General features: G+C 50.5%; 14 protein-coding genes across 14 annotated transcripts; 7 read left to right on the forward strand and 7 right to left on the reverse strand.

The window, feature by feature from the left end:
- The first annotated feature begins 696 nt into the window (after positions 1–696).
- Positions 697–1,906, forward strand: N7473_006456 (porphobilinogen deaminase). The gene is made up of 2 exons (XM_057152396.1): positions 697–1,025; positions 1,081–1,906. Exons 1-2 carry the CDS (start codon positions 758–760, stop codon positions 1,806–1,808), a joined length of 996 nt encoding a protein of 331 aa, XP_057010201.1. The 5' UTR covers positions 697–757; the 3' UTR covers positions 1,809–1,906.
- Positions 1,907–2,245: 339 nt separating this feature from the next.
- Positions 2,246–3,031, forward strand: N7473_006457 (ureidoglycolate hydrolase; the record flags this gene model as incomplete). Its single annotated transcript, XM_057152397.1, has 1 exon — positions 2,246–3,031. One exon carries the CDS (start codon positions 2,246–2,248, stop codon positions 3,029–3,031), a length of 786 nt encoding a protein of 261 aa, XP_057010202.1.
- Positions 3,032–3,172: 141 nt separating this feature from the next.
- On the reverse strand, positions 3,173–5,410 carry N7473_006458 (GTPase GUF1). Its single transcript, XM_057152398.1, has 2 exons — positions 4,598–5,410; positions 3,173–4,533 (listed from the first exon to the last, which is right to left on the reverse strand). Exons 1-2 carry the CDS (start codon positions 5,332–5,334, stop codon positions 3,270–3,272), a joined length of 2,001 nt encoding a protein of 666 aa, XP_057010203.1. The 5' UTR covers positions 5,335–5,410; the 3' UTR covers positions 3,173–3,269.
- A 157-nt stretch (positions 5,411–5,567) lies between these two features.
- On the forward strand, positions 5,568–6,657 carry N7473_006459 (spindle checkpoint protein MAD2; the record flags this gene model as incomplete). The annotated part of the gene is made up of 7 exons (XM_057152399.1): positions 5,568–5,616; positions 5,673–5,698; positions 5,763–5,788; positions 5,848–5,886; positions 5,944–5,972; positions 6,061–6,280; positions 6,366–6,657. 7 exons carry the CDS (start codon positions 5,568–5,570, stop codon positions 6,655–6,657), a joined length of 681 nt encoding a protein of 226 aa, XP_057010204.1.
- A 151-nt stretch (positions 6,658–6,808) lies between these two features.
- N7473_006460 (DUF218 domain protein) lies at positions 6,809–7,834 on the reverse strand (the record flags this gene model as incomplete). The annotated part of the gene is made up of 4 exons (XM_057152400.1): positions 6,809–7,372; positions 7,426–7,477; positions 7,537–7,644; positions 7,725–7,834. 4 exons carry the CDS (start codon positions 7,832–7,834, stop codon positions 6,809–6,811), a joined length of 834 nt encoding a protein of 277 aa, XP_057010205.1.
- Positions 7,835–8,360: 526 nt separating this feature from the next.
- On the forward strand, positions 8,361–9,389 carry N7473_006461 (CorA family magnesium transporter; the record flags this gene model as incomplete). Its single annotated transcript, XM_057152401.1, has 1 exon — positions 8,361–9,389. The coding sequence occupies one exon, from the start codon at positions 8,361–8,363 to the stop codon at positions 9,387–9,389; it is 1,029 nt and encodes a 342-aa protein (XP_057010206.1).
- A 202-nt stretch (positions 9,390–9,591) lies between these two features.
- On the reverse strand, positions 9,592–10,081 carry N7473_006462 (uncharacterized protein; the record flags this gene model as incomplete). The annotated part of the gene is made up of 2 exons (XM_057152402.1): positions 9,592–9,672; positions 9,734–10,081. 2 exons carry the CDS (start codon positions 10,079–10,081, stop codon positions 9,592–9,594), a joined length of 429 nt encoding a protein of 142 aa, XP_057010207.1.
- Positions 10,082–10,417: 336 nt separating this feature from the next.
- N7473_006463 (uncharacterized protein) lies at positions 10,418–12,110 on the forward strand (the record flags this gene model as incomplete). Its single annotated transcript, XM_057152403.1, has 5 exons — positions 10,418–10,807; positions 10,869–11,362; positions 11,417–11,506; positions 11,557–11,672; positions 11,779–12,110. The coding sequence occupies 5 exons, from the start codon at positions 10,418–10,420 to the stop codon at positions 12,108–12,110; spliced, it is 1,422 nt and encodes a 473-aa protein (XP_057010208.1).
- Positions 12,111–12,376: 266 nt separating this feature from the next.
- On the reverse strand, positions 12,377–12,961 carry N7473_006464 (cupin domain-containing protein; the record flags this gene model as incomplete). Its single annotated transcript, XM_057152404.1, has 1 exon — positions 12,377–12,961. The coding sequence occupies one exon, from the start codon at positions 12,959–12,961 to the stop codon at positions 12,377–12,379; it is 585 nt and encodes a 194-aa protein (XP_057010209.1).
- A 456-nt stretch (positions 12,962–13,417) lies between these two features.
- Positions 13,418–15,288, reverse strand: N7473_006465 (CocE/NonD family hydrolase; the record flags this gene model as incomplete). Its single annotated transcript, XM_057152405.1, is given in 3 exon segments — positions 13,418–13,550; positions 13,605–13,972; positions 13,984–15,288. The coding sequence occupies 3 exon segments, from the start codon at positions 15,286–15,288 to the stop codon at positions 13,469–13,471; spliced, it is 1,755 nt and encodes a 584-aa protein (XP_057010210.1). The 3' UTR covers positions 13,418–13,468.
- A 364-nt stretch (positions 15,289–15,652) lies between these two features.
- Positions 15,653–18,010, forward strand: N7473_006466 (uncharacterized protein; the record flags this gene model as incomplete). Its single annotated transcript, XM_057152406.1, has 5 exons — positions 15,653–15,766; positions 15,844–15,969; positions 16,030–16,104; positions 16,162–16,993; positions 17,067–18,010. 5 exons carry the CDS (start codon positions 15,653–15,655, stop codon positions 18,008–18,010), a joined length of 2,091 nt encoding a protein of 696 aa, XP_057010211.1.
- A 787-nt stretch (positions 18,011–18,797) lies between these two features.
- N7473_006467 (HpcH/HpaI aldolase/citrate lyase family protein) lies at positions 18,798–19,940 on the forward strand (the record flags this gene model as incomplete). Its single annotated transcript, XM_057152407.1, has 3 exons — positions 18,798–18,837; positions 18,954–19,174; positions 19,239–19,940. The coding sequence occupies 3 exons, from the start codon at positions 18,798–18,800 to the stop codon at positions 19,938–19,940; spliced, it is 963 nt and encodes a 320-aa protein (XP_057010212.1).
- A 399-nt stretch (positions 19,941–20,339) lies between these two features.
- On the reverse strand, positions 20,340–20,817 carry N7473_006468 (uncharacterized protein; the record flags this gene model as incomplete). The annotated part of the gene is made up of 3 exons (XM_057152408.1): positions 20,340–20,467; positions 20,539–20,723; positions 20,780–20,817. 3 exons carry the CDS (start codon positions 20,815–20,817, stop codon positions 20,340–20,342), a joined length of 351 nt encoding a protein of 116 aa, XP_057010213.1.
- Positions 20,818–21,295: 478 nt separating this feature from the next.
- N7473_006469 (uncharacterized protein) lies at positions 21,296–22,120 on the reverse strand (the record flags this gene model as incomplete). Its single annotated transcript, XM_057152409.1, has 3 exons — positions 21,296–21,319; positions 21,391–21,697; positions 21,756–22,120. The coding sequence occupies 3 exons, from the start codon at positions 22,118–22,120 to the stop codon at positions 21,296–21,298; spliced, it is 696 nt and encodes a 231-aa protein (XP_057010214.1).
- Between the last annotated feature and the right edge of the window lie 682 nt (positions 22,121–22,802).

The raw sequence follows: 22,802 nt of genomic DNA on the forward strand, positions 1-22,802 counted from the left end.
AGGATTAAGGATTGTTGGGGCTCCGAACCCCTCGGCCCGCCATTGGCATTGTCGGCTCGGTAACAAACATCCATCGCCGCCCACCGCCGCACCGCGATTCGACGACCCCTGAAGTGGCGGGCCTGACTTAGAAAGCTTGGGGTTTAAAAAGACTTGGTTAAAGGGAATTGTTGAAATCAGATAGCCCATCGTTGCCGCCGGTTTCTGTGATGTTCAAGCTTTCGAGTGGACGTTGATTGGAAGTACGTGCAGAAATATGTTGGGCAAGACCCAGTCTCTCGTATATTTCTCAAAGCAATGTGTACCAAAAAGTTGGCGTGCTCACCTTCTAATGGAGGATATTCCTGGAATACCCAGAAGATTTTCCATCTTGACCTTGTCAACTTGAATCTGCGCCTTCCAATATTAGATTCCTTCGTGTTGAACGCTCCAAAACTTCCAACTCGACAGAATCTAATCTGTGAAAGTACTCTCAGGAAGTCACGTGGAAACTGTAAATAAACCACTAAGCTTCGAGAAACCCAAGAGGAAAGAAAGAAATGGCATGGTAATAGTCAGAATCAAATGGCCTTGATTTGTGTGATTCACCCATCAAGATTGGCGATGTTACCCTGTCGAGGCTCTAGTGTCTGCCCACACTAAATTAGGTGATCGCTTAGCGTGGGGCTGATGGACCCTGTCGTGCAAGCAATGGAGGCCATGTTTCGAATCCCATCCTGTCTCTTTACCAATCGTGACTAAAATCAACAGCGCTACCATGACTGAAACTGCATTATCCGCCAACGCGCCTGTGCGAATTGGGACTCGGCGGTCCAATCTGGCCGTGGTTCAGGCAGAGGGCATCCGAGCCAGCCTACAAAAGATTGCGCCCAATGAATCATTCGAAATTGAAGCTCTTCGCACGCTGGGGGATAAAGACAAGTTGACTGCATTGTATGAGTTTGGTGCCAAGAATTTGTGGACTTCTGAGCTGGAAGAGAAGCTTACCTCTGGCGAGCTGGATCTCATCGTACACTGCCTGAAAGGTAAATAAATTGATCAACTTTAATCCTCGAAGCCCTCAGCTGCTAATATGTGTAGATATGCCGACGAGATTGCCCGAGAATTGCGAGCTTGCAGCAATTCCACCACGGGATGACGCCAGGGACGCCTTAATTGTCAAGGCTGGCTTGCCATACACCAGCCTGGACACTCTCCCTGACGGGGCCGTTGTGGGTACTTCCTCGGTCCGCCGCTCGGCTCAGCTTCGCCGTCTCTATCCCAACCTCCGGTTTGCCAATTTACGCGGTAATGTCGAGACTCGTCTTGCCAAGGTTGACGACCCGGAAAACGAGTATACGTGCATGATTATGTCTGCCGCAGGTCTCCAACGCGTGGGCCTCCAGCATCGCATTAATCAGTACCTGCAGTCGAAGGATGGAGGTATCTTCCATGCTGTTGGACAAGGTGCTCTCGGTCTGGAGATTCGCAAAGGTGATACCAAAATGCAAGAATTGCTGAACCAGCTCGCTGATCACAAGTCGACTCTTGCCTGTCTGGCTGAGCGGTCACTGATGAGGACGTTGGAAGGTGGCTGCAGCGTTCCTATTGGCGTTGAGACGGAATGGATTCAATCGGATAAACTGAAAATGAGCGCTATCGTTGTGAGTCTGGATGGTTCTCAGAGTGTTCAGGATTCTGTTGAGGCCAGACTTGAAACTACTGATGAAGCCAATTCGCTGGGAGAAGGATTGGCTGCCAAATTGGTCGAAGCTGGCGCAGAGGCAATTCTGAAGGATATCAACACCAACCGACCAGCTAAGGAATGAATGAATGAACAAATGTATGTAGTATATTATATTCGCGTCATTTATCAAGGCTGAGGCTAATCGCACGCCAACTTGTGCTTTCGCACGGTAGACTATTCGATTCTCTGATATAGTAAATGATAAGTATATCGGTTACCTATATATCTTCACAATACCTACTGAGGCTTTTACTTTAGCTATTAAGAAAGACAGTTCAAAAGACATTTAGAAAGATCTTCCATATACTTCGTCAGGTGACTCTCTTCGGGCCCGGCCGCTTATCTTATCGGTTATCTTATCGTATCATGAGGCCCGGCGGGCGCCGACGAGTTCTCCGCTCAACTCAAAAAGGCGGAGATTCCTATAACCTAAACTCAGGTCATTCATTGTCACAATCCCTCGAGAGAATAACTATACCCGGTGAATTGGAGCTACCCAAACTCCAACAAATCATCAGCATGGCGCCAACCCTCACCTCAAATCCATCCCTCACCCTCGTCCCCGAACCCCTCACACCAGCTAGTTTCGCGCCATTCGGAACAGCCATCTGCTCGCCGCTCCCTCGAGAAATCAGCGTCGCCCCTCAACCCTCCTCACTACCCCCGTATAATCCAACACCAGTCCTAGCAAACCAGAACTCCGCCCTGAAATACAGCCCCATCTCCCCCCTCATCGACCGATACACCAATGGCTGCCCAAGCGGGAAACCCGCCTCGGCACGAATGACCATGTTCTGCTGCTTCCCGCGCAAACTCCGCACAATCAGCGCCAAACAACAAGCCGATAAAGAAGTCTTCGACGTGCGCATTCTGGAGCGTCACCCTTTCACAAATCAGACTTTCATCCCCACCGATCTATCCAGTCATTCCAAGGTGGGCGATGGCGAGGAAGAGCCCGTTTTCTTGGTTGTCGTTGCGCCGACGCTTAAGGGCGAGGTAGCTACTGCGAAGAACGCTGCGGGTGAAACGATTACGATCCGCGATCCGCCCGATTTGCGGAATGTGAAGGCGTTCATTGCGCGCGGCGGTCAGGCTGTTACGTATGGGGTTGGCACGTGGCATGCGCCAATGGTGGTTCTGGGTCCAAGACGAGTTGACTTTGTTGTTGTGCAGCATGTTAATGGTGTCGATGATGAGGATTGTCAGGAAGCTGCCTTCGGCGAGGGGATTGTCGTGGATTTGGGTGTGACGGGCCAATATGGTCGGCCGGAGAAGACTCCTGCGCGACTGTGGGCGAAGCTGTGATTGAATATGGATCCAATAAGCTTGATGAGCTTGATGAAGGATGTATATTGACTCTTTGTGCTATAGAGCTGGTTGCGAGGATGTGGTTATCCAGTACTCGAATTGGAGCCAATGAAAAAAGGGTCACATTTGTACATAGACCTTCTATACATAGTGAAAACGACTTTGGCATTTGACAAGACATTGTAAAAAACACATTCGAGGGGTATACATAAATATAGATACAAGTATAGTACAATCATTTCGCCAAGAAGGCCTGGAACGCCTTATGCTCAATCACCACGTTTCCAACAGCCCGAAGCCTCTTTCGGCCTTCCTTCTGCTTCTCCAACAACTTGCGCCGACGACTGACATCACTAGCATGAAGCTTTGCCAGGACATCCTTGCGGTACGGTTTGATCGTTTCACGAGCCACGATCTTCTTACCAACGGCAGCCTGAATAACAATCTCGAAAAGTTGTCTGTCAACATGCTGCTTGAACTTGGTGACCCACTGTCTTCCTTGCCAGTTGACTTGGCCCATGTGCATGATGCGTGAAACGGCGTCAACGGGAACCTTGTTCACAAGAAGCTGGAGCTTGACGATGTTACCGGCTCGCCAGGCAGATTCTTCGTAGTCTAGACTGGCATAGCCTTTGGTGTTGCCTTTCAATTTGCCGAAGAAGTCATCGACCAGGTGGGCCAGTGGTAGCTGATACTTGAGGATGACTTGGCTTGCAGTGAAGTATTCAATACTTTCCTGTTCGCCTCGGTTGGCCTCGCAAAGCTCGATGACTTTGCCGAGGTACTCGTCCGGGAATGTAATCGTGACCAACACGTAGGGTTCCTGCACCTCTGCGACTTTCAGACGAACACTGTCATCATCAGGGAACTTTGCAGGGTTGGTGATGATTTCTTCCGTGCCATCTTTCCACACCACTTTAACAGGGACCGAGGGAGGAGTAATGATGATACTGGCACCATGTTCCTGTCGAAGCCGGTCCTCAAATACAGAGCAATGGAGAGTACCCAAAAAGCCCATTCGGAAGCCAGCTCCTAGTGCCTCGGAGGACTCCTTTTGAACTGTGATACTTCGGTCATTCAAGATAAGTTGGTTGATGCTGTCCTCCAAGTGCTCAAAATGGTCCGCATTCATGGGATACACTGCCACGAAGACCATAGACTTGGGCTCTTCGAAACCTGGGAGTTGCTTGACAAGCTTCTCAGACCCGACTCGAGTGAAAGTGTCACCAATCTTGGCCTCCTGACTGCGCTTCATGCCGGGATTGAAATAGATATAGCCGACCTGACCGGCCCGGAGAACCGTCTGCGGTGTCTCAGTGGGGTACATAATGCCGACCTCACCCACATAGTATTTGAGACCGGTGACAAACGAGATGAGTTGCTGGCCGGGACGGACCTCGCCGTCGAATACGCGTACCAGAAGAATAACACCCTTGTATGAGTCGTACCAGGAGTCCACAAGAAGCATGCGGAGAGGTTTAGAGACATCTCCAACTGGCCTAGGGATAATGTTAGAACAATACAAGTTGGTTGTGCTCGCTCAACGGAATAATCGAAACATACGCTGGGATCTTCTCCACCACCCTCGGGAGCACTTCTGCAACGTTCAATCCAGTTTTCGCCGAAACCTTGACTGCGTTCTCCGTATCCAGCTCAAATGAGCTTTTCATCTGCTCCAGAGCCCGCTCCGGATCGGCCGAGGGCAAGTCCACCTTGTTGATGACCGGGATCAATTCGAGGCCCTGCGCAAAGGCTAGGTAGAAGTTGGCAACAGTCTGCGCCTGCACACCCTGACTAGCATCGACCAGGAGCAAGGCCCCTCCACAGCTAGCATAACTGCGCGACACCTCTGCACGGAAGTCCACATGGCCTGGGGTATCTACCAAATGTAGCAGGTAATCCTCGCCCTTGTGGTTGTAGATCATTGTACAGGTCTGAGCCTTGACAGTGATTCCTCGCTCTCGCTCGACATCCAACTTGTCAAGGACCTGCTTATTCATACCAGGCTGGATCGTGCCCGTGAGCTCCAGCAACCGGTCGGAGAGTGTACTTTTCCCATGATCGACGTGGGCGACGATGCAAAAGTTGCGATACCGATCGATAGGAATTGCGGCGATCCGCTTTTCGAGGTCCGTATCCGGTGAACTTGGAGATCCTTTTGCCCTGGCACTCCAAACGGCCGAATTGGTGAAGGATCGAAGGGAATTATACCGGGACGAGAAGCCAGCCGAGGCGAGGCTCGCGATCCGACCGTTCGGCGCTGCGCTCAGCCATCGGACTAACTGCAGACATCCTCGCATCGGGAATCCTGCAGTGGCATGGAAGAAGAGAGGAATTGGCCTATCTCCTTGCGCTGGTTATAATCTGGCGGAGATCATAGAGCGGAAGTGGTTTGCGGAGAAAAAAGAATCGCCGGGCGGTGAATCGTCGAGCGATCGCCGCGGCGACCCTCGAGAGTGTAAACAACAAAGGTTCCTTCCCCTCCACTGCTCTACATCTCTCCGTTGCTTCGTGCGTTCGATTGAATCTCACCATGCCTGAAACAAAGGACAAGTCCAAGGTTCACAAGCTGTCTATAAGAGGTTGGTACCCATTCAAAACTTTGTTGATGCGATTAGGAAGCTTACCAGACAAACAGGATCGGCCAAGCTGGTATCCGAATTTGTGAGCCTCTCTTTCTGCCTTCCTACAATGACATTGAGAGAAATAGTAATTGATGGTCTTTCAGTTTGAATACTCGATCAATTCAATCTTGTGAGTGGCAAGCTTTGTTGTACCAGAAGAGCAGGAGCTCATCGCAATTACTCCTCCAGATTCCAGCGCGCAGTCTACCCTCCCGAGGACTTCACAACGTAAGTTGGATTGCAACACCTTTAAAACTCAAGTCTCGGCGCGCTAAAATACTACAGTGTCAAGAAATATGGCCTGAACATGCTCGGTTTGTTTCTCCCTCCCTAGCAGCTTTGGACGATCACCTATCGAAACACAACATGCCCTTGCCGTTCCAGTCTAACCTTCTGTGATAGTGTCGGCGGATGACCAAGTCAAGGCATATATCAAGAAGATCATGTCGCAGCTGAACAAATGGATGGCTGGTGGAAAGATCTCGAAGCTCGTGGTTGTCATCACCGACAAAGAGACCGGGGAACACGTGGAGCGCTGGCAGTTTGACGTGGAAATCTTTGGCAAGAGCTCCAAGAGCCAGAGTTCGCGGAAGGCGGGTGATAAGGAGAATACTGCCCCTGGGTAAATATCCTCTCCTATCTACGTTCAAACTCATTTCCCGTGTCTATGTGCTGTGCTAACCCAAGCGACTTGAAAATTTGTACAGAGAGAACGAGGCTCCCGCCCCCGAGCCTGTCGAGAAAACCGAAAAGGAAATCCAAGAGGAGATCCAAGCCATTTTCCGCCAAATCACCGCCTCCGTCACTTTCCTCCCCGTCCTCGATGGTGATTGCACATTCAACGTTCTCGTCTACGCCGATGCCGACTCGGAAGTACCTGTGGAATGGGGCGACAGTGATGCCAAGGAGATCAAGAACGCAGAGAAGGTCCAGCTCCGAAGCTTCAGCACAAACAACCACCGGGTTGGCACACTGGTCAGCTATCGGCTGGCTGATTGAATGGGCGGTATTAGGAGGTGTTTTATGACCCGATACGAGGGATACAGCTTGCATTGGCGTTTGGCCGGGTTTGGATTTGTTTATTTGATTTTCTTATGTGTTCGATGTGGTGTTTGATGAATGCTGCACGATTTCTATTTGGCAGAAGTGATTATGGCGGATGTCCATAGTACCATGGCAACCTTTCAATGTGTGGAAACCATTCATTTCCTGCTCCTCCATCCCACGAGACCAATTGCTCGACGACGGGTTCGTAACCTCCGTTGAGACATAGTTCATGCACCATGCCTGGTGCCCACCCTCGAATGATGCGTTTACTGGCCAAGTCTTGACCGACGCCATACAAATCGCGTCGCCATAGTCCAATTCCCCTCAAAGACTCGCCCTGAACCAGAGATTCCATAGGAGTGACTTCTTCGGGCGGATCTATCCCAATCAGAGATACTCTTGGGAAGGCCATGACCTCCCCACTACCCAGGCGAGGCAAGAAGCCCATAGCAGGAAAGTGACATTCCATAAAGCGAGCACGTTTGAACTCGTGTGTCACTACAGTGACACGTTTGGGGTAGACGCCAGTGTGAGATCGGAAGCGAAGTAGTGAGAAGAGGACGTTTTGGTAGGAGTCCGTTGCATGCGATTCTGATATGACTGCCGATGGATCGATTGTCGATAGATCCGATTCATGTCGGAAATAATTGTTGTCGCGGACTAGGTTCTGTTATTTGCTGTTAGCTTCGTTATTCAAGTTTGTGATACGGTCAGTCCTACAAGGTATGATTGGCCTTCGCTAAGATCTGTTCGAGACTTTTTGGTTGGACCACTGTGTAGAAGAGATGAGCTGAGCCTATCCTGTTTTCGATATATTTACAAGCTACTTACCCTGAGAAGACCAGTAATCCCTCAGGATCATTTGCCAGCACTCGTAGACCAGCCTTAGCATGGTGGATGAAAGTTGGCGTCTCTCCTTTCTGGAAAGGTTCAATCAACCTGTTGATGAGCATCATGAAGTTCGATTAACATCTTAGACCATACCAACGTCGACCAATGATCGTGCATCTTGAGCTTACCATTCATTCTCCTCAGCCCCACGTGCTGGACCGCCGATATAGATTGCGTGACAACAAACAACGATTAAATGACTCAAACCATCGCCGATTTGGCATGGGCTGGAGGCCATGTTTCTTTTGGATTCATTCGAACCGCAAAGACACTGGTTCGAAGGAGATAACGGGGGTTGAGGATCGACCAACCGGGATCCTTAGTGAATGGCGTGGCCCGTGCGGACGATGCCGATCGTGATGACGCTCTTCCCCACGATTCAGGGACCAGCTAACCAGCAGCGACACCAATCGAACAAGATATCTTCAATTGACACCGGAAACTCTGGAGGCGACAGGAAATCGCACTAGCGAACGAATGTCTAGCTAACGCCTATCCCCTTCATTGATCAATTCTCCATCATGCGACCCTCGATTTCAAACACGTTATCACACCTGTTCAAAGAGTGCCGGCCACAAAGCATTCGATTAGAACGAGGCCTCTCTCGATATTCTCAGTCACAAAGCTTACAGATCTACAATGAATCCTCCAAACGGATGATCTTGCTTTCGACTAAAGTGGGAATCCCGGGGATCCCGCGGAGAGCACTCCATATCAACCAACAAATCCGAGCGATTCAAACGAAGCCCACGCCACAAGAGATAATGAATCTCTCCCTCAAACTCTCCCACGGGCGTATGAATGGAACCACCGAGTTGATTTGCACTCTCTTCGACGCCAATGGGGCTATCGAGATGCCCGAGACTCGCCTGACCAAGGCAGATATCGCCCGCCAGTACGGGGTCGATGGCCGCGACCTACGCACTGCAGATGCGATATCAGAAGGGATACCCCACTTTGTCATTCGTCCATCGACAATTTTCATCAGCCTTTTCTCTTTGAGACTTCTGGTTCAATCGAACCGAGTACTCCTGATCCGAAGTGGTTCCAAGGACAACGACCCGCACGCCTTTCTGGAGGAGATCTTCGCGACCGATCTCCAGAGTAAACTGCGCGGCAATCACGGATCAGGGTTCCCCGTTTCTCTTCCTTATGAGCTTCGCGTTTTCGAGGCAGCCTTGGCATCTGTGACTGCACACCTTGAGGCAGAACACTTACTCATACGGAAGGAGATCGAGTATAGCCTCGAGGATCTACAAAGCGAAGACATTGCTTCAACCGGGCCGCGCACATTGCTGGAAAATGGCAAGAAACTCGTCCACATCGAGCAGCGCGCTCGACAGATGCGTACCGCACTGCAAGAGTTGTTAAGCAATGACGAAGATCTCGCCGAAATGTACCTCACCGACCAACAAGCAGGCAGACCCCACGCCATCGAAGACCACCAAGAAGTCGAATACCTGCTTGAAGCGTACTATAAAAGTCACGACGCGATCGTCGAGTCTGCAGGGGCGTTGCTGAGTGAAGTGCACCGCACGCAAGACGCCATCATGTCTGTTCTTGATGTGCGACGCAATCAGATTATGGTTTTTGAGGCCCAACTCGAGATTTGTATGCTGGGGTTTGCGGTGTCGACGTTTATTGCGGGCTTGTATGGTATGAATGTTATCAATTATCTGGAGGACAGTCCTTATGCGTTTCCGTCGCTTGTGGCGGGATGTGTGATGGGGACGCTGATGCTTGCACGGATTGGAATGTTGAAGCTGCGGAAATTCCGCAGGATACTGCTGTGAAGTTTGCTTCATGATGATAATTCGAGTCTATCAGCAAGGCCTACGGGGCAGGGAGCCGTGATAAGAAGAGGTAACCCTCATGTTAGTTCTAAGATGTTGTCGCGTCGTGATTGATCGGACAAGAAATCAATTGAAGCGATGCGAAGATGAACAATAATTCCGAAAATACAACAAGTAAAACAATCCATCCAAGCCCAAGCATCTACCACTCTCCGCCAACTTCGTAATGGAAGATCTTGTCGTTGATCCTTCCACCAGTAAACCGCCACAGACGGGCAACAGACTACCAAATGTTAGTTCATCCTGTCAAGCACCTCCCCCCTAAATCTTTCCCCTGAACATACCGCATTTATCCATACACCATGCAACATGATCTGAATGAAAGCGTACTCTGCAGGGTGCCCATTACCGGCGGGCCGTTCCCCCAGGTCAAGTCGTGAATTGGCAGGACGATACGTCGGCATACGACGATGATGAGTAGGCCAATCAGCAGGCTGATCCGAATTCACCGGCACAGCAGAGCCAGTACTCTGCTCAGAACCGCTGTGATGGACCTCATAATCGGCGAGGACGGACAGCGAGCGCGTCGTGGTGGAAGTAGCAGTCATAGACATGATGGCGCGGGTGAGGATTCTGGAGAAAGTCTTGATGAACATCGACACACTCCCACCAAGTGACTCGATCACCCTCATATCCGCTCGGAGATACTAAGCGGATCATTTAGCCCAGCTCAGCTAATATGGAGTTCAAATGGGGAGAATAATGGGGGAAATGGCCAGACACCGGCCAAACTGGGGGAGATGGCAACGGGCGCCCGCATTCTCCCCCACATCCCGATCGATATGGGAGCCTCGGAGGGAGAAGCTGGCAATTAATGATAGCCCCGAGCACAAAATTGTTGCTAGCTAATACTGTTAGAAAGTGGGCGCGCATACTTCTTCTTCTTGAAGGGGTCTGGGTGATTCTCTGATTCTTTGATTCCCTTTTTTTCTGTTCCGTTCTTCTATACACTATACCTGCCGCCCATCATGGATTTGTCCCGGATCCTCGCCGCGAATATCGACGGCCGCACCCAGAACACGCGGTACCGTCAAACACAGTTCCATCGCCTGCAGTCGGTGCTTGTCGAGCATGTTGCTGAGATTCAGGATGCGATTCGCGCAGACTCGGGACATACTCAGCAGGAGATCCGCGCTGAGGTGGTCCTCGCGCTGCAAGAACTGCGAACGCATTATAAATCCTTGAGCTTGAAGAAGGACTTGGAGGTTGAGTATCGCATTGCGCAAGGAAAGGATAATGCTGAGAATGTGGAGGGTGCTGGTATTGTGTATATCGTGCCGTCTACACATACCCTCTTCTTCTCGGTCATTTCTGCTTTGACGGCAGCTTTGGCCGCTGGAAATTGTATCGTCCTGGAGGTATACATAATTCCTTATGACAGAGAATATATGGATAGAAGCTCAAATTGGAATTGAATAGCTCCCCCAAACAACCATGGCCCTGCCTGCGCTCCTGCGTCAGATCCTCCCCGAAGCCCTGGATCACGATACCTTTGCGATCACAAGCCAACGACCCGACTCCTCATTCCTGAGCAAGGTTTTGCTGGTGGTACAGACCGGTGCAGATGGATCCAACGGACTGATTTCACCCGCCATTTCACGAAGTGTTGCGATCGTTGATCGCACCGGCAAGGTTGCTGAAGCCGCCGAGTCTCTGGTCGCTGCTCGTTTCGCGCTGGGTGGACGGTCACCATACTGCCCAGATGTCGTGTTAGTGAATGAGTTTGTGATGAAGCCATTTGTTGAGGCTGTTATTCAGCATGCCTCGAAATACCTCGCTGGAGAGAATGGTGAGGCTAGACAGGTTTCCACGTCGCCACGACGACCCGGTGTTCTCGACTCTATTCACAAAGACCGGTCAGCTCGCGTGTTGGTATCGGGTAGTAACTGGGGAGTGGTTGAGGTGCAGGATCGGTAAGTCATAGGTGCTGTTCCTTGATAGATTTGGGTCTATACTAACGTGCATAGAAACTCGCCTCTGTTGAAGAAGAAGATCGATGAGAAGGTCTTGGTGGTGCATCCTGTTACCAGCTTGGATGATGCTATTGACATCAACTTGTATGTTTTGTATTCCTCCCCTTATAAGAGCTTCGACCTAACAGAACTAGCAATGAGAATCTCACGGCAGTCTATGCATTCGCAGCACCTGCTTCAGCCAAGTACCTCACCCAATTCATCGACGCCGACATCTCCTGGGTGAACCATGTCCCCAGCCACATGCTGAGTACGTGATAAATGCCTTCTCATTTCATTTCCATTCTTTCCCTACAAATCTCCCAATCGTTCCATCACCAACCTTTTTCCTACATCTTTTCTAACTCCATCTCCAGTCGGTCCCGCCCTCCCCCGAAACACACCTTACAGCCCCCGAACCCGCTACGCAACATCTTCATTCCAGAAGCCTCGTCCCCAACTCATCAACCCATCCGCCACCGCTCACGCCACGCATACAATTCTTGAAAACAAGAACACCGTCAAGTCTGACGCACTCTGGCGTGAGGCAATCGCCCCTCTCCCTTCCACCAAGCAGCGACCTGGTTTCAAGATTGGATTCTTCGAGCAAGGAATCATTACTGGTGTTAGTCTCACACTGATATCGCTTGTGGCAACGGTGTCGACACTGGGATACTACACCTGGACGTTTGTGAAGTTGCGTATTTAGATAACTGTTGTATCTGTGTATCTATTCAAATTCTTTTGTTTTGGTTGTGCGTGGCGTTTCATTTGTCCTCTAAGTTAGCAATGCAATCTCTTCAAAGGAAATCTTAGTCTATTCTTCTATACATACGTATTACGGTATCAATGTAGAGATGCTTCCCTTATTTGAATTTTCATCGGCTAAAGAAACATAGGTATTTGTCGCTGACACATGTCATTTAAATTTGATTTCATAAAGCTTCACATCTATATCTAAATATCCATAATTCCCTAAGTGCTAGCGCGAACACCAATACCATCAACAACCTCCCCCAATCCCTTCCCCCCAATCTCAATAGGCTGGCTCGGAGAAAGAACATACAACATACGCGCCCACTGCGGCGTACGCTCACCCGTCACAGGATCAACAACATCAGGAGTAACATTCCGCCAAGCATGATTAGTACCACGCTGAATAGCAACATCACCACGCTTGAGAAGTCTCGTCTCCCCCGAATCCAAAACAAGCTCCACCTCGCCCTCCAGAACGACACCGTAATCCAGCGACACGGTGCGGTGCATGGGGCTCAATGAGCCGGGCTGAATATCGACGATACGGCAGACGTTGCCGCCGGAGATTGTGATGCCCGGGGGAGAGCTGAGGTAGCCGGCGTACTCGTTGATATCGGCGTCGTTGTTCAGTTGGGCGGGGAAATGGTCCGAGGTATAGGCGAGACTGAAGTCTGCGCCATCTGGGATGTGTTGGAGGGGCATTTCCTCGGAGAGAGTGTTGGAGAAGATGGCTTTTCCTTCGGCATTGTGGGTGGTGATGTACCGGTTGAGGGGGCGGAGGTTCTTGGGTGTCTTTGCGGCCATGATGGGCTGATGTGACTTGAAGGTGGAAGATAGCTAAGAGGTAAGAATAGTAGAGATGGATGAATTTCGTGGTTGCGTGAGAGGTACTAGTTCTTGCTTGTATTTGATCTATATCTTCGTGCGGGGACTTCCGTCTCGGGACCACCTTCGACCACATCGGCTGTGGGGTAATGACCGTGCGGACTTCGGACATTCGGAGTTAATGGCCTGGGGGAGTTCGGCTGTTTAGATCGGGAACCAGGGTCATGCAGGGCAGGGTCTATTTTGCGCTTTTCTTGGTCGGCATATGCCACTTTATGCAAGCCACGTTGGTGGTGCATAGCTAGGAACGGGAGTAAGCCGTAGTAGGAGAGCACGGATATTGGATGACTGATCATGACGCTACTTCATGTTAAATATAAGGGAGCTTAGGTGAGGTAATGAATTCAAGTGCAATATAGGAAATATCTTCATTGAGTCTATATATCATTCATTTACAATAATCATTTCTACCTATTCACCAATATTTCAAGGAATAATAGGCAGAGTCACGTAGTTGTCACCGAGACCAAAGTGAATGTGGTTCTGGCCCTGGAAGCGTTCCACGGATCTACAATCTTTATTAGCACTGTGCCATCGAGTAAGTAGAATGAAAGAGACTTACCGGTCAATAGGAGAGTTATGTTGGAAGATTCCGGATCCCTGGGTATCACCACTGGCAACCTCCAGAATGATCTTTCCACCCTTCTCAACCACCACGTTGGTCGGCCAAATCTCCACATCAACGGGATAAACTTCACCAGGAAGAACGGGCTGCACATCCGTAGAGTAGTAGTTACGGTGGGGCAGCCAAGGTCGGTTGCGAGAGTTCTGCTCATCGACCTTGCGCATGCTGACACGCAGCCAACCCTTGCACAGGGGAACGGGGTCACCGGCGGTACCGGTGTAGAAGACCTCCTTGCCTTCGGGGGAGATATAGCGGAGAGTGAGGAAGAGGTCCAGGTCCTGGGGGTGGGAGCACCGGGGGTGGCGCTCATAGAAACATTCAAGTGTGCGACGATGTGTCCAGTAATCTCAGTCTCCTTCTCAAAGGCCGGAGTGACGAATTGCACCAGTTGTGGGTTTTCCATGGTACCCAGAGCCTGGTAGGAGATCTTGGTCTGGCGCTCAATGGGAGCGTGTTTGATCAGCTCACGCTGCGATGTCAAGTAGTACTTGGTGTATTGAGTGCGAGCAATGGGCCACTCGTGCTCGATGCGGCGAGGGAATTGCGCCTCGGCTTCGGCATTGTCGAAGCCAACATCACCCTTGCGCAACATGATATTGACCTTGGGGGCCTTTCCAGTAGACCAGCCCTCGCGATCCTCGCCCTTCAAGAAGGCATCCAAGAAGCTGCGTTGCAGCTCAACCTCCTGAGAGTAGTAGAAGGGCAGATCGTGACGACCAGTGATAAAGCGGAGGTACTTGAGCTCGGAACCAGCGTGGGTCCATCCTTCAACGTTTCCACGCAGGTGAAGAAGAATACCACCCCAGTTAGCCACAGACAGAAGAGGCACCTGGATATCGGAGAGACTGTACTCCTTAGAGGCGTAGTAGAGATCATCGCGGAACTTGTTCTCCTCGTTGTCGATGGTCTGATCCTGACGGTTCTGTACCAACTCCTCCTCTGACAAGTCTCCCTCAATGGAATCAGGTCCCCAATTGCGAGCCGCACGACCACCCAGACCATACTGGTTGCTCACAACCTGGCGGTTCCACCAGAACTTGATGAAAGCATTGGACAGAATTCCACCGTGTCTGCATCGATCTCTGTAGTAATCAGACATGCCCTCCCAGGGAATCATACATGCCAGACCCTTTGGCTGCCGAGCAGCGACACGCCATTGACTACCAGCAAAGTAACTGATTCCCAGCAAGCCAACCTTGCCAGACGACCAGGGCTGCTCAGCCGCCCACTCGACCACATCGAAGAAAGCTTCGCTGGTGCCACGCGACATGGTATCGAGCTTGCCGACTGACTGGCCAGTGCCGCGCTCATCAGCGCGCACCACGGCATAGCCCTGGGTAGTCCAGTACTTGGGATCTGGTGTCTCCCAAGCAGAATGCTCTGATTTCTGCTCGGGGTTGACCTCGCTGAAGCTCTTAGGGTGGAAGTCCTTGTAAGGAATGTCCTTGCCGTAAGGTCCATAGGTCACCAGGACCGGAACTTTGTCCGAGCCCTTAGGGCGATAGACGTTGCATCGCACCACACCCGATTGGTCCTTTAAAGATATGGACACATTCTGTTCGAAGATGTAGGGGAAGGATGTTTCATCCCGGGTGGTGATATCTTTGATTTCGTTGGGCATATTGAAGATCCCCTCAAAAATGAAGTAAACAACAAAATAATAAAAACAGAAAGAGAAAGCTTGGTATCACCGATCATGCCATGGCTAGCAGCACCAACAATTCATATACATTCGATTCCCCCGCCCGCGCGGTCGCGCGTGGCTCTCCGAGGTGGAGCCGAAATGGACATCCGAGGCCTCTGCAATTGAACGACCGATACGGCCCCAAGTCGGTACCCGAATGAGGGACGCAAGGGGAGGGGCCTATCGAAGAACATGACCAAGTTATAGCCATACTTAAATATTTACCCCAGACGCGCGGAGAATACGGGACCTTGAGTTCTGGTACTCAGTTGCTATACCACAGGGAAGAAGTGTACGCAAGATGGCGATCAAAGAACTCAACAATGACAGCGGCCTTCGTGTCTTGATCGTCGGTGCGGGCATCGGTGGCTTGACCGCGGCTATTGCTTTGCGCCAGCAGGGTCATCGTGTTGAGGTTAGTTTTGGGTCTGCTTTGTCGCATGAAGAGTAGAAGAGATAAGATGGGGATTGTGTACGCTAACTATAATCCAGCTATTCGAGCGATCGCGATTCGCCAACGAAATCGGCGCTGCCATCCATTTGTCTCCAAATGCCAATGGAGTTCTGCAAAGACTGGGAATTGATGCGACCAAGTTTGGCGCTGTCGAGTGTGAATTGGTAATTTCCATTCCAATTTGGTCATCAGAGTGAAGATGGTTGAACTAACAATGTCGATAGTTGCGAGAGTATACCCCATCGGGAGAACCCGTTCACATCACGCAAGTAAAGCAGCATGCGGGCATGTGGCGACACGTAAGTACTGATCGTTACTTTCTAACCTGAGGAATATTAACTGACTTACATTACTAGAGCTGGCTGCTCGTTCACCGCGCCCACTTCCACGAAGGACTCAAGACTGCCGCTCAAGCACCAGGCAAGGGAGAGCCCGCCGTTCTACATACTGCCAGCAAGGTCGTCGACGTTGACCCGCACAACGCGACCGTGACTTTGGGGAACGGCGATGTGATCAAGGGTGATGTCCTGATCGGTGCCGATGGCGTACACTCTCTCACTCGCACCAAGCTCACTCAGGACATCAAGCCCGGCCCCTCGGGCAAGAACGCTTTCCGCTTCCTGATCTCCCGCCAACAGGCCCTGGATGATCCCGAGACCAACAGCATTGCTAATGACTTCGGTGCCGTCGATATGTGGGATTCCTCCGACCGTCGCGTGGTCATCTATCCTTGCTCGAACAATGAGCTGCTGAACTTTGTCTGCATTCATCCGGATTCATTGACGACTATTGATGCCGGTGGTGATTCTTACAACCAGCAGATTGGAAAGGAAACCCTACTTGAGGTTTTCAAGGATTTCAACCCTCAGGTGCGGAAGCTCCTCGCAAAGGCTGACCCGCAGACCCTGAAGCTGTGGCCGCTTCTTGACATGCCTACTCTGCCCACATGGGTGAATGACCGTCTGGCTGTGTTGGGTGATGCTGTTCACCCCTTCCTGCCGTATCGTGCCTCTGGTGGTGCTATGGCTATTGAAGATGCAGTTTCTTTGTCTGTCATGTTGCCGCGAGGCATCTCGGCCGCAGAGGTCCCGGAGAGATTGAAGCTTTATGAGAAGGCCCGTCATGGACGTGCCACCACTATCCAAGAGATGACTCGCGAGTCTGCGCAGCTCATCGCTCCCGAGAAGGGTATGTCTACAGAGAACCATTAAGAAAACCGTTTTCGTGAGAGATATATGAAATACTAACATCCACCTTATAGCATTTGGTATGGTCGTGTACATCTACGGCCACGACGAGTTCGACCACTCCGCCCAAGTCCTCCGCAAGCACCAGTGGTCCCAAAACCCACACATGTACTGGCGTCAACCCATCGTTTTCGGACCCATGCCAGGCCCTCGCCAAGATTTCATGGGCAACGACCGTGCCCTGAAGTCCCTTGAATCCACCTTCCAGACAGCCTCCATCAAATTCAAGACCAGCCGCACCCTGCTAAAGAACCTCTTCCCCTCTGACCGCTACAGCTTCATTGGGCCCGGCAGCGTCGCCCGCGCCAGCTTCTCCCAGACCACCCTGAACGGCATGGACTGGCTGGGCGGTGGTGGCTACCGCCATATTGGCCTGTACATCCACGGAGTGCAGTATAAGAAGGAAAACGGCGAAGTGATCAAGGGTACTTACATGCCCATTCTATTCGAGAGTCTGGCTGACCCGATCGTTTCTGGTCGGGAGGAACTCGGTATGCCGAAGCTCTACACTGCTATTGATATCCACGAGCGCAACAACTCGTACCGGTATCAGACGAGCTGGCAGGGTGCTGTGTGGGGACACTTTGAATTGGAGGATTTGGAAGACGAAGATCCAGCCGCGGATAAGGGTACTATTGGTGGTGAAGATGATGAGGGTATTTTGGTTTATCGTTATATTCCCAAGGTTGGTCGGGTCACTAAGGGTGAAGCTGAGGCGGAGTATCCTGTTTTCGTTCCCCATGCGCAGGAATCGAAGGTTGTTCCGTCCAAGGTGACGCGCCTTCGTCGGACGAAGAATGCTAAGATTGAGATTAATGCTCTTGGGTGGGATGCGTTGCCAACTTTGAATCATGTTGTGTCTCGTCTGGGTGAAATCCCTATTGATGAGATTATTGATGCTAAGATTACTGAGGGTCGGGGTGTGCCTGATGTGTCCAGCGCTCAAAGGATTGAGTGATGTGGCTGGGTGAAGTCGAAATTTGATAGGAAAGTGTTTGATGAATAGAAATCTTGTTTTAATGATGAGAATGATTGATGGCATGGATAGTAAGACATGGAGTGTATATCCAGTAACAGCCTTCACTAGGTTTGAGGCGTTGAATAAGCTCGGGCGGAATTGCCTCTTAGAACAGTAGGTTCCAAGATATATTTCGCATCACATTTGGGCTGGGAGGTAACCGGAGTACCTACAGATTGGCGAGATCTTACGTGGAAAACACCGGTGACAACAAATTGTTCCCACATAGACATAGACGCCTAGTATTTACTCTCGGCAAATGTTACCGACCTAGGTAATAGGCCTCTTTGTATTGTTATAGTTCGTTTCCAGTTAAATCGGCGTGGAGAAGCCAATGCCGAGCGTGGGGAATTTCGGCCGGCGGCATAAAGGCGACTTGCAGCCGATGAGTATGTACCCGAAAACTCGAGTGCAATTAGCTTTGGGATTTAATTGTGATTCTAAGGATAAAGCCGTAAATCAGAGCATAAAATTTGTTTCCATCTCGGTGACTTTTTTCAGATATTGATTATACCCCTTTAATACATTGACAGTCGTCGCTGATCTGTATATTTCGTGGTGGTGCGGGTAAAAGCAGATCCCCCGAGTCATAGTGAAACATCCCGATCGGTCGGCTAAGCTTCTCCTCACGTCCTCGCGACGCATTTCCTTTCTTCGCCACGACCACAATTATAAGCTCCTCTCAAGTATCTGACAGCAGCCTCGCAAGCAGCTCACAGATCTCACCATGGCAGCCCGCAACACCCTCCGCCGGTCCTTGCTATACGGTAAGTAAAACGCAACCGCCCGCGTACCGCGTCTTTCCCCGCATTTGTACCATGTGGAGGGAGCTCTCCTTGGTTGCTCAGTGATGCTAACAAATAATCTTCCTCACTATAAACAGTCCCCGGTTCGTCACAGCGATTTCTCGACAAATCCCGCTCGCTAGTGGCGGATTGTCTCACCTATGATCTCGAGGACAGTGTCACGCCGCACATGAAGGCGGAGGCTCGGTCGCTGGTGCGGAGAGCCATCGATCAGCCTACGCCGGAGAATATTCGCGAGCGCGCGGTGCGCATCAACTCGGTGGATAGCGGAATGGCGTTGGGGGATTTGACGGAGGTGGTCAGTAGCTTCACAATAAGAAAATAAGATGATGCAAAGCTCACATCGGTAATAATCTATTCAGCTTCAATCACCCAACCTGACTACCATCGTCATCCCCAAGGTCAATTCAGCCTCGGACCTGACATTCGTCACCGATGTCGTCAGTCACACTCTATCACAGCTCCCGCCCCGAGAAAACAGACCTCCAATTTCACTTCTCGCCCTTATCGAGTCCGCCAAGTCTTTAACGAATCTCTCAGAGATATGCGCCGCCTCACCCCTCCTCCAAGGATTGATCTTCGCAGCTGAAGACTTCGCTCTAGATCTGAGTATCACGCGAACTCCCTCATTGACAGAATTCCTCTTCGCACGCTCGGCAATCGCGACCGCTGCGCGTGCCGCGAACCTCCCGTCTACGATTGATTTGGTCTGCACGGCGTATAAATCTGATAAAGCTGATGGGTCTCCGCCAGCGGTTTTGGAGGAGGAATGCCGTGATGGACGTCGATTGGGATTTAATGGGAAGCAATGTATTCATCCCTCGCAGGTGAAGACGGCGAATGAGATCTTTGGTCCGGATCCGGCGGAGACTACCTGGGCGATGCGTGTTGTTATTGCTGATGATAAGGCTGCTGCGGCGGGACGAGGTGCGTGGACGTTGGATGGGAAGATGATTGATGTACCCGTTGCGCATAAAGCTCGAGCTATTGTGAAGAAGGCCGAGGCTTGTGGTGTGGATGTCAAGGCTCTGCGGGAGGAATGGCAGCATCAGGAGCCTGAGTAAATCAAGCCAAAGAAAGAAGACTTTGTATATGTTCAGCCAAGACATAAATGATATGTTTTCAAGAAGAGTGGTATTTGTGAGATAATATTCAAAATTGGAGACGCTCGTCAATAAATAATACACAAATGGCATCGTAGATCAATACCCCGCGGCTCAAGCAATTTCCACCGGCAGGTATATCATATCGTACACGCTTTTATAATCATACAGCATCCTTCTCCAAGGCACCAAGGAAAACTTTGCCCAGCAGATGACGAAAAGAAGGCTCAAGGCGATTTGGAGCGGGGAGAATTCGCGGATCAAACCGGCGACCACCAAGAAAACGGGTCGATATTGAAGGTGGATACGGAAAAAGGCGTAAGAGGGTTTGGAAAATGGCGGACGATGTCTTCAAAACGTTCATTTCTCACCCAGCAGCTCCTTCCGCATCTCCTCACGTTGTATCCTGGACTCCTCCTTCGCCCGAGCCCGCTGCGCCTCGAGCTCTGCGCGCTTCCGGTCCTGCTCTTCTTGCGCGGCGTACCAAACTAAACAGACACAAGAACATGGATTAGCCATACTATCCCAATTTACGTCCTAGGTCCACGTTCCAACATACTAGACTTATCCGATTTCGACCACTCCTTCAGCTTCTGGACATAATCATCGAATTCCTGGGCCTTGCGGTCTCCTTGCTCTGCGCTGCGCTTCTGCAGGTCTGGGTTATACCGCTTGACAAGCTCTTCGTCTGAGGGGCGGATGTATTGGACGAGGGCTGGACCGCCGACGCAGAAGAGGACGCCACTGGAGGAATCATGTTGTTAGCTGAGTTGACTGGTGCCGGCCGTTGCAGCACTTACCCTCCGATTGCTTTGGCCCACATTCCGGCGCGAGACATGATGGGTGATGTGTGGAATGGGAATTGGAAGAAATTCTAGGAATGGCTCGATTCAATCGTGATCTGAGTGTGTTTCGTAAAGAGTAGATCCTGTTTCGTCGAGTAGCTGAGGGAGGAGCGACGGGGAAAGTTGGTGATGATCATCGACTGCAAACTGAACAAACACGGTGGATCCGGGGATCTGCTTAATCACCATCCTTCCTGATTTGGTAAGTATGGAAGATATGATGCTTAGGAAGGAGAACAGAAGTGACTGAAAGGAAATATGTTCAGAAGCCTAAATAATCATATCTAGAGTATCATTCTGTACATCATACTTGGGACGGTTATTTAACGCTCTCTACCAATCATTTAATATGGCAAATGACCAATAGGAATAAGGATGTTACAGTAGCCACAAGTTGGGCCATTTTTCGATGACATACGACGAGACTTTAGAAGGAATATTGCAGGAACAAAGTAATAATAGCGGCAGTTATTAATTTGAGAGTGCAACCAGGGACTAGAACATCAGAGAGCAGTAGAGAAAGCGGTAACCATATCCAAGTTAAGTGATTGTCATTGAGCACAAACCAAATGGACCGAAGCAAAATCTCGCCTGAGCGAGGCACAAGCTGCCTGAAATTCTGATGTAGGCCGTATCGCCCACATAGGATCGAGACACAGCTCGGGATAGCAGTCACACGGGTGACCCTCATGCCACCACTGACAGCCAAAATTGTTTTCCCTGATGAAGCCAGAAACCTCCTCAGCCGTCCGTCCTTGCCCGAAGAATCTGATCCTCCAGCTACGAATCACGACCTCCGTAAAGTCGAAACACGTCGATCGAGACCTGCTGTTATACCGCAGTTCCTGAACGAGGTGTCGGGGATTGATGTTCCTATGAACAAAGTCATGGTTAGCTCATTAGACCTCAAGAATCAGTGCATAGTACTCACTGTTTAGAGCGCTGTGCTAGGTGGACTGTGTGGCTGATGCCTAGTCCGGGCGTGAGGTCACGATAGAAGGCCTGATAAGTCACTCGGTGAGTGGGATACTCCCTGCCGTTGATCGTCACTAATTCGATTTTAGAATGAATGAAGACTAAGATATTGGCAGGGGTAGACAGACTCAGTGGGTAGACTTGCCGGATATTAGACTCTGGTGAAAACACTGGCGACTTGGGCCAGATAGTTGGCGACCCGAGTAGACCGGTGATCTCATCTTGTGAGCGGTGGAGGTTTTCTTCGACGAAGCTCGACGACCGCAAATGCTGGCTTATAGCCCCCTCCAGGACTGTGAGGAGAATGGCGTGGATTAACATGGTGATAGAACAAGTGCTGGGGGCGAGATGGCGAGATGACGAGAGGTGGTCAGTTGGTGAAGTGTAGAAGATTGTTGTGATCCAAGAGAAAACACTAGAAAGATCAGTATCGTGTGAGAGGTTGAGCTCAAGGGAAGAGAGACGGCTGGGGAGAAAAGTTGAATTACCTCCATGGGACCTGCTTGTTCGTCGTTGCCAACCTTGGAAGCCTACTTCAACTGTTGCTAAAGATCAAGGAAAAGACACGAAAAAAAGGTAGTGTGCACTTCTGGTTCTCTGACCCACAGCCCTTTTGGTTGTAATGTATGGAACTTGATATAGCTATTCATCATACTTGAGTCAGTATTAGTTCAGCTATACCCCATGATAAGCTGTAGCAGGTAATAGCTTACTTGCAGTGAAGGCGCGAAGCCTTGATCTGCTAAATAACTCTAGAATGGGGCGACCGTCCAAAACCGAGCTTCCCCTACAGCGAGCTCTTGAGGGGCGTTATAGAATTATCTAGACATTCTTATCCTGGGATTTTCCGCATTTTCTCTATAGAAGGAATCGGCAGTACGGCAGAATCATCACATTCAACCTATCTGTATTTTGCTTTCATGCAAATCGGTCAAACTCCGCTTTCATTGTGGATGATGCATTCAGCTATTAAGCAAAGTGACAAATTGTCCGAAGAAAAGCT

The sequence above is a fragment of the Penicillium subrubescens genome (genome assembly GCF_028828155.1).
Source record: "Penicillium subrubescens strain IBT 31985 chromosome Unknown utg000004l_segment0_segment0, whole genome shotgun sequence".
NCBI classification, from domain to species: Eukaryota; Fungi; Ascomycota; class Eurotiomycetes; order Eurotiales; family Aspergillaceae; genus Penicillium; species Penicillium subrubescens.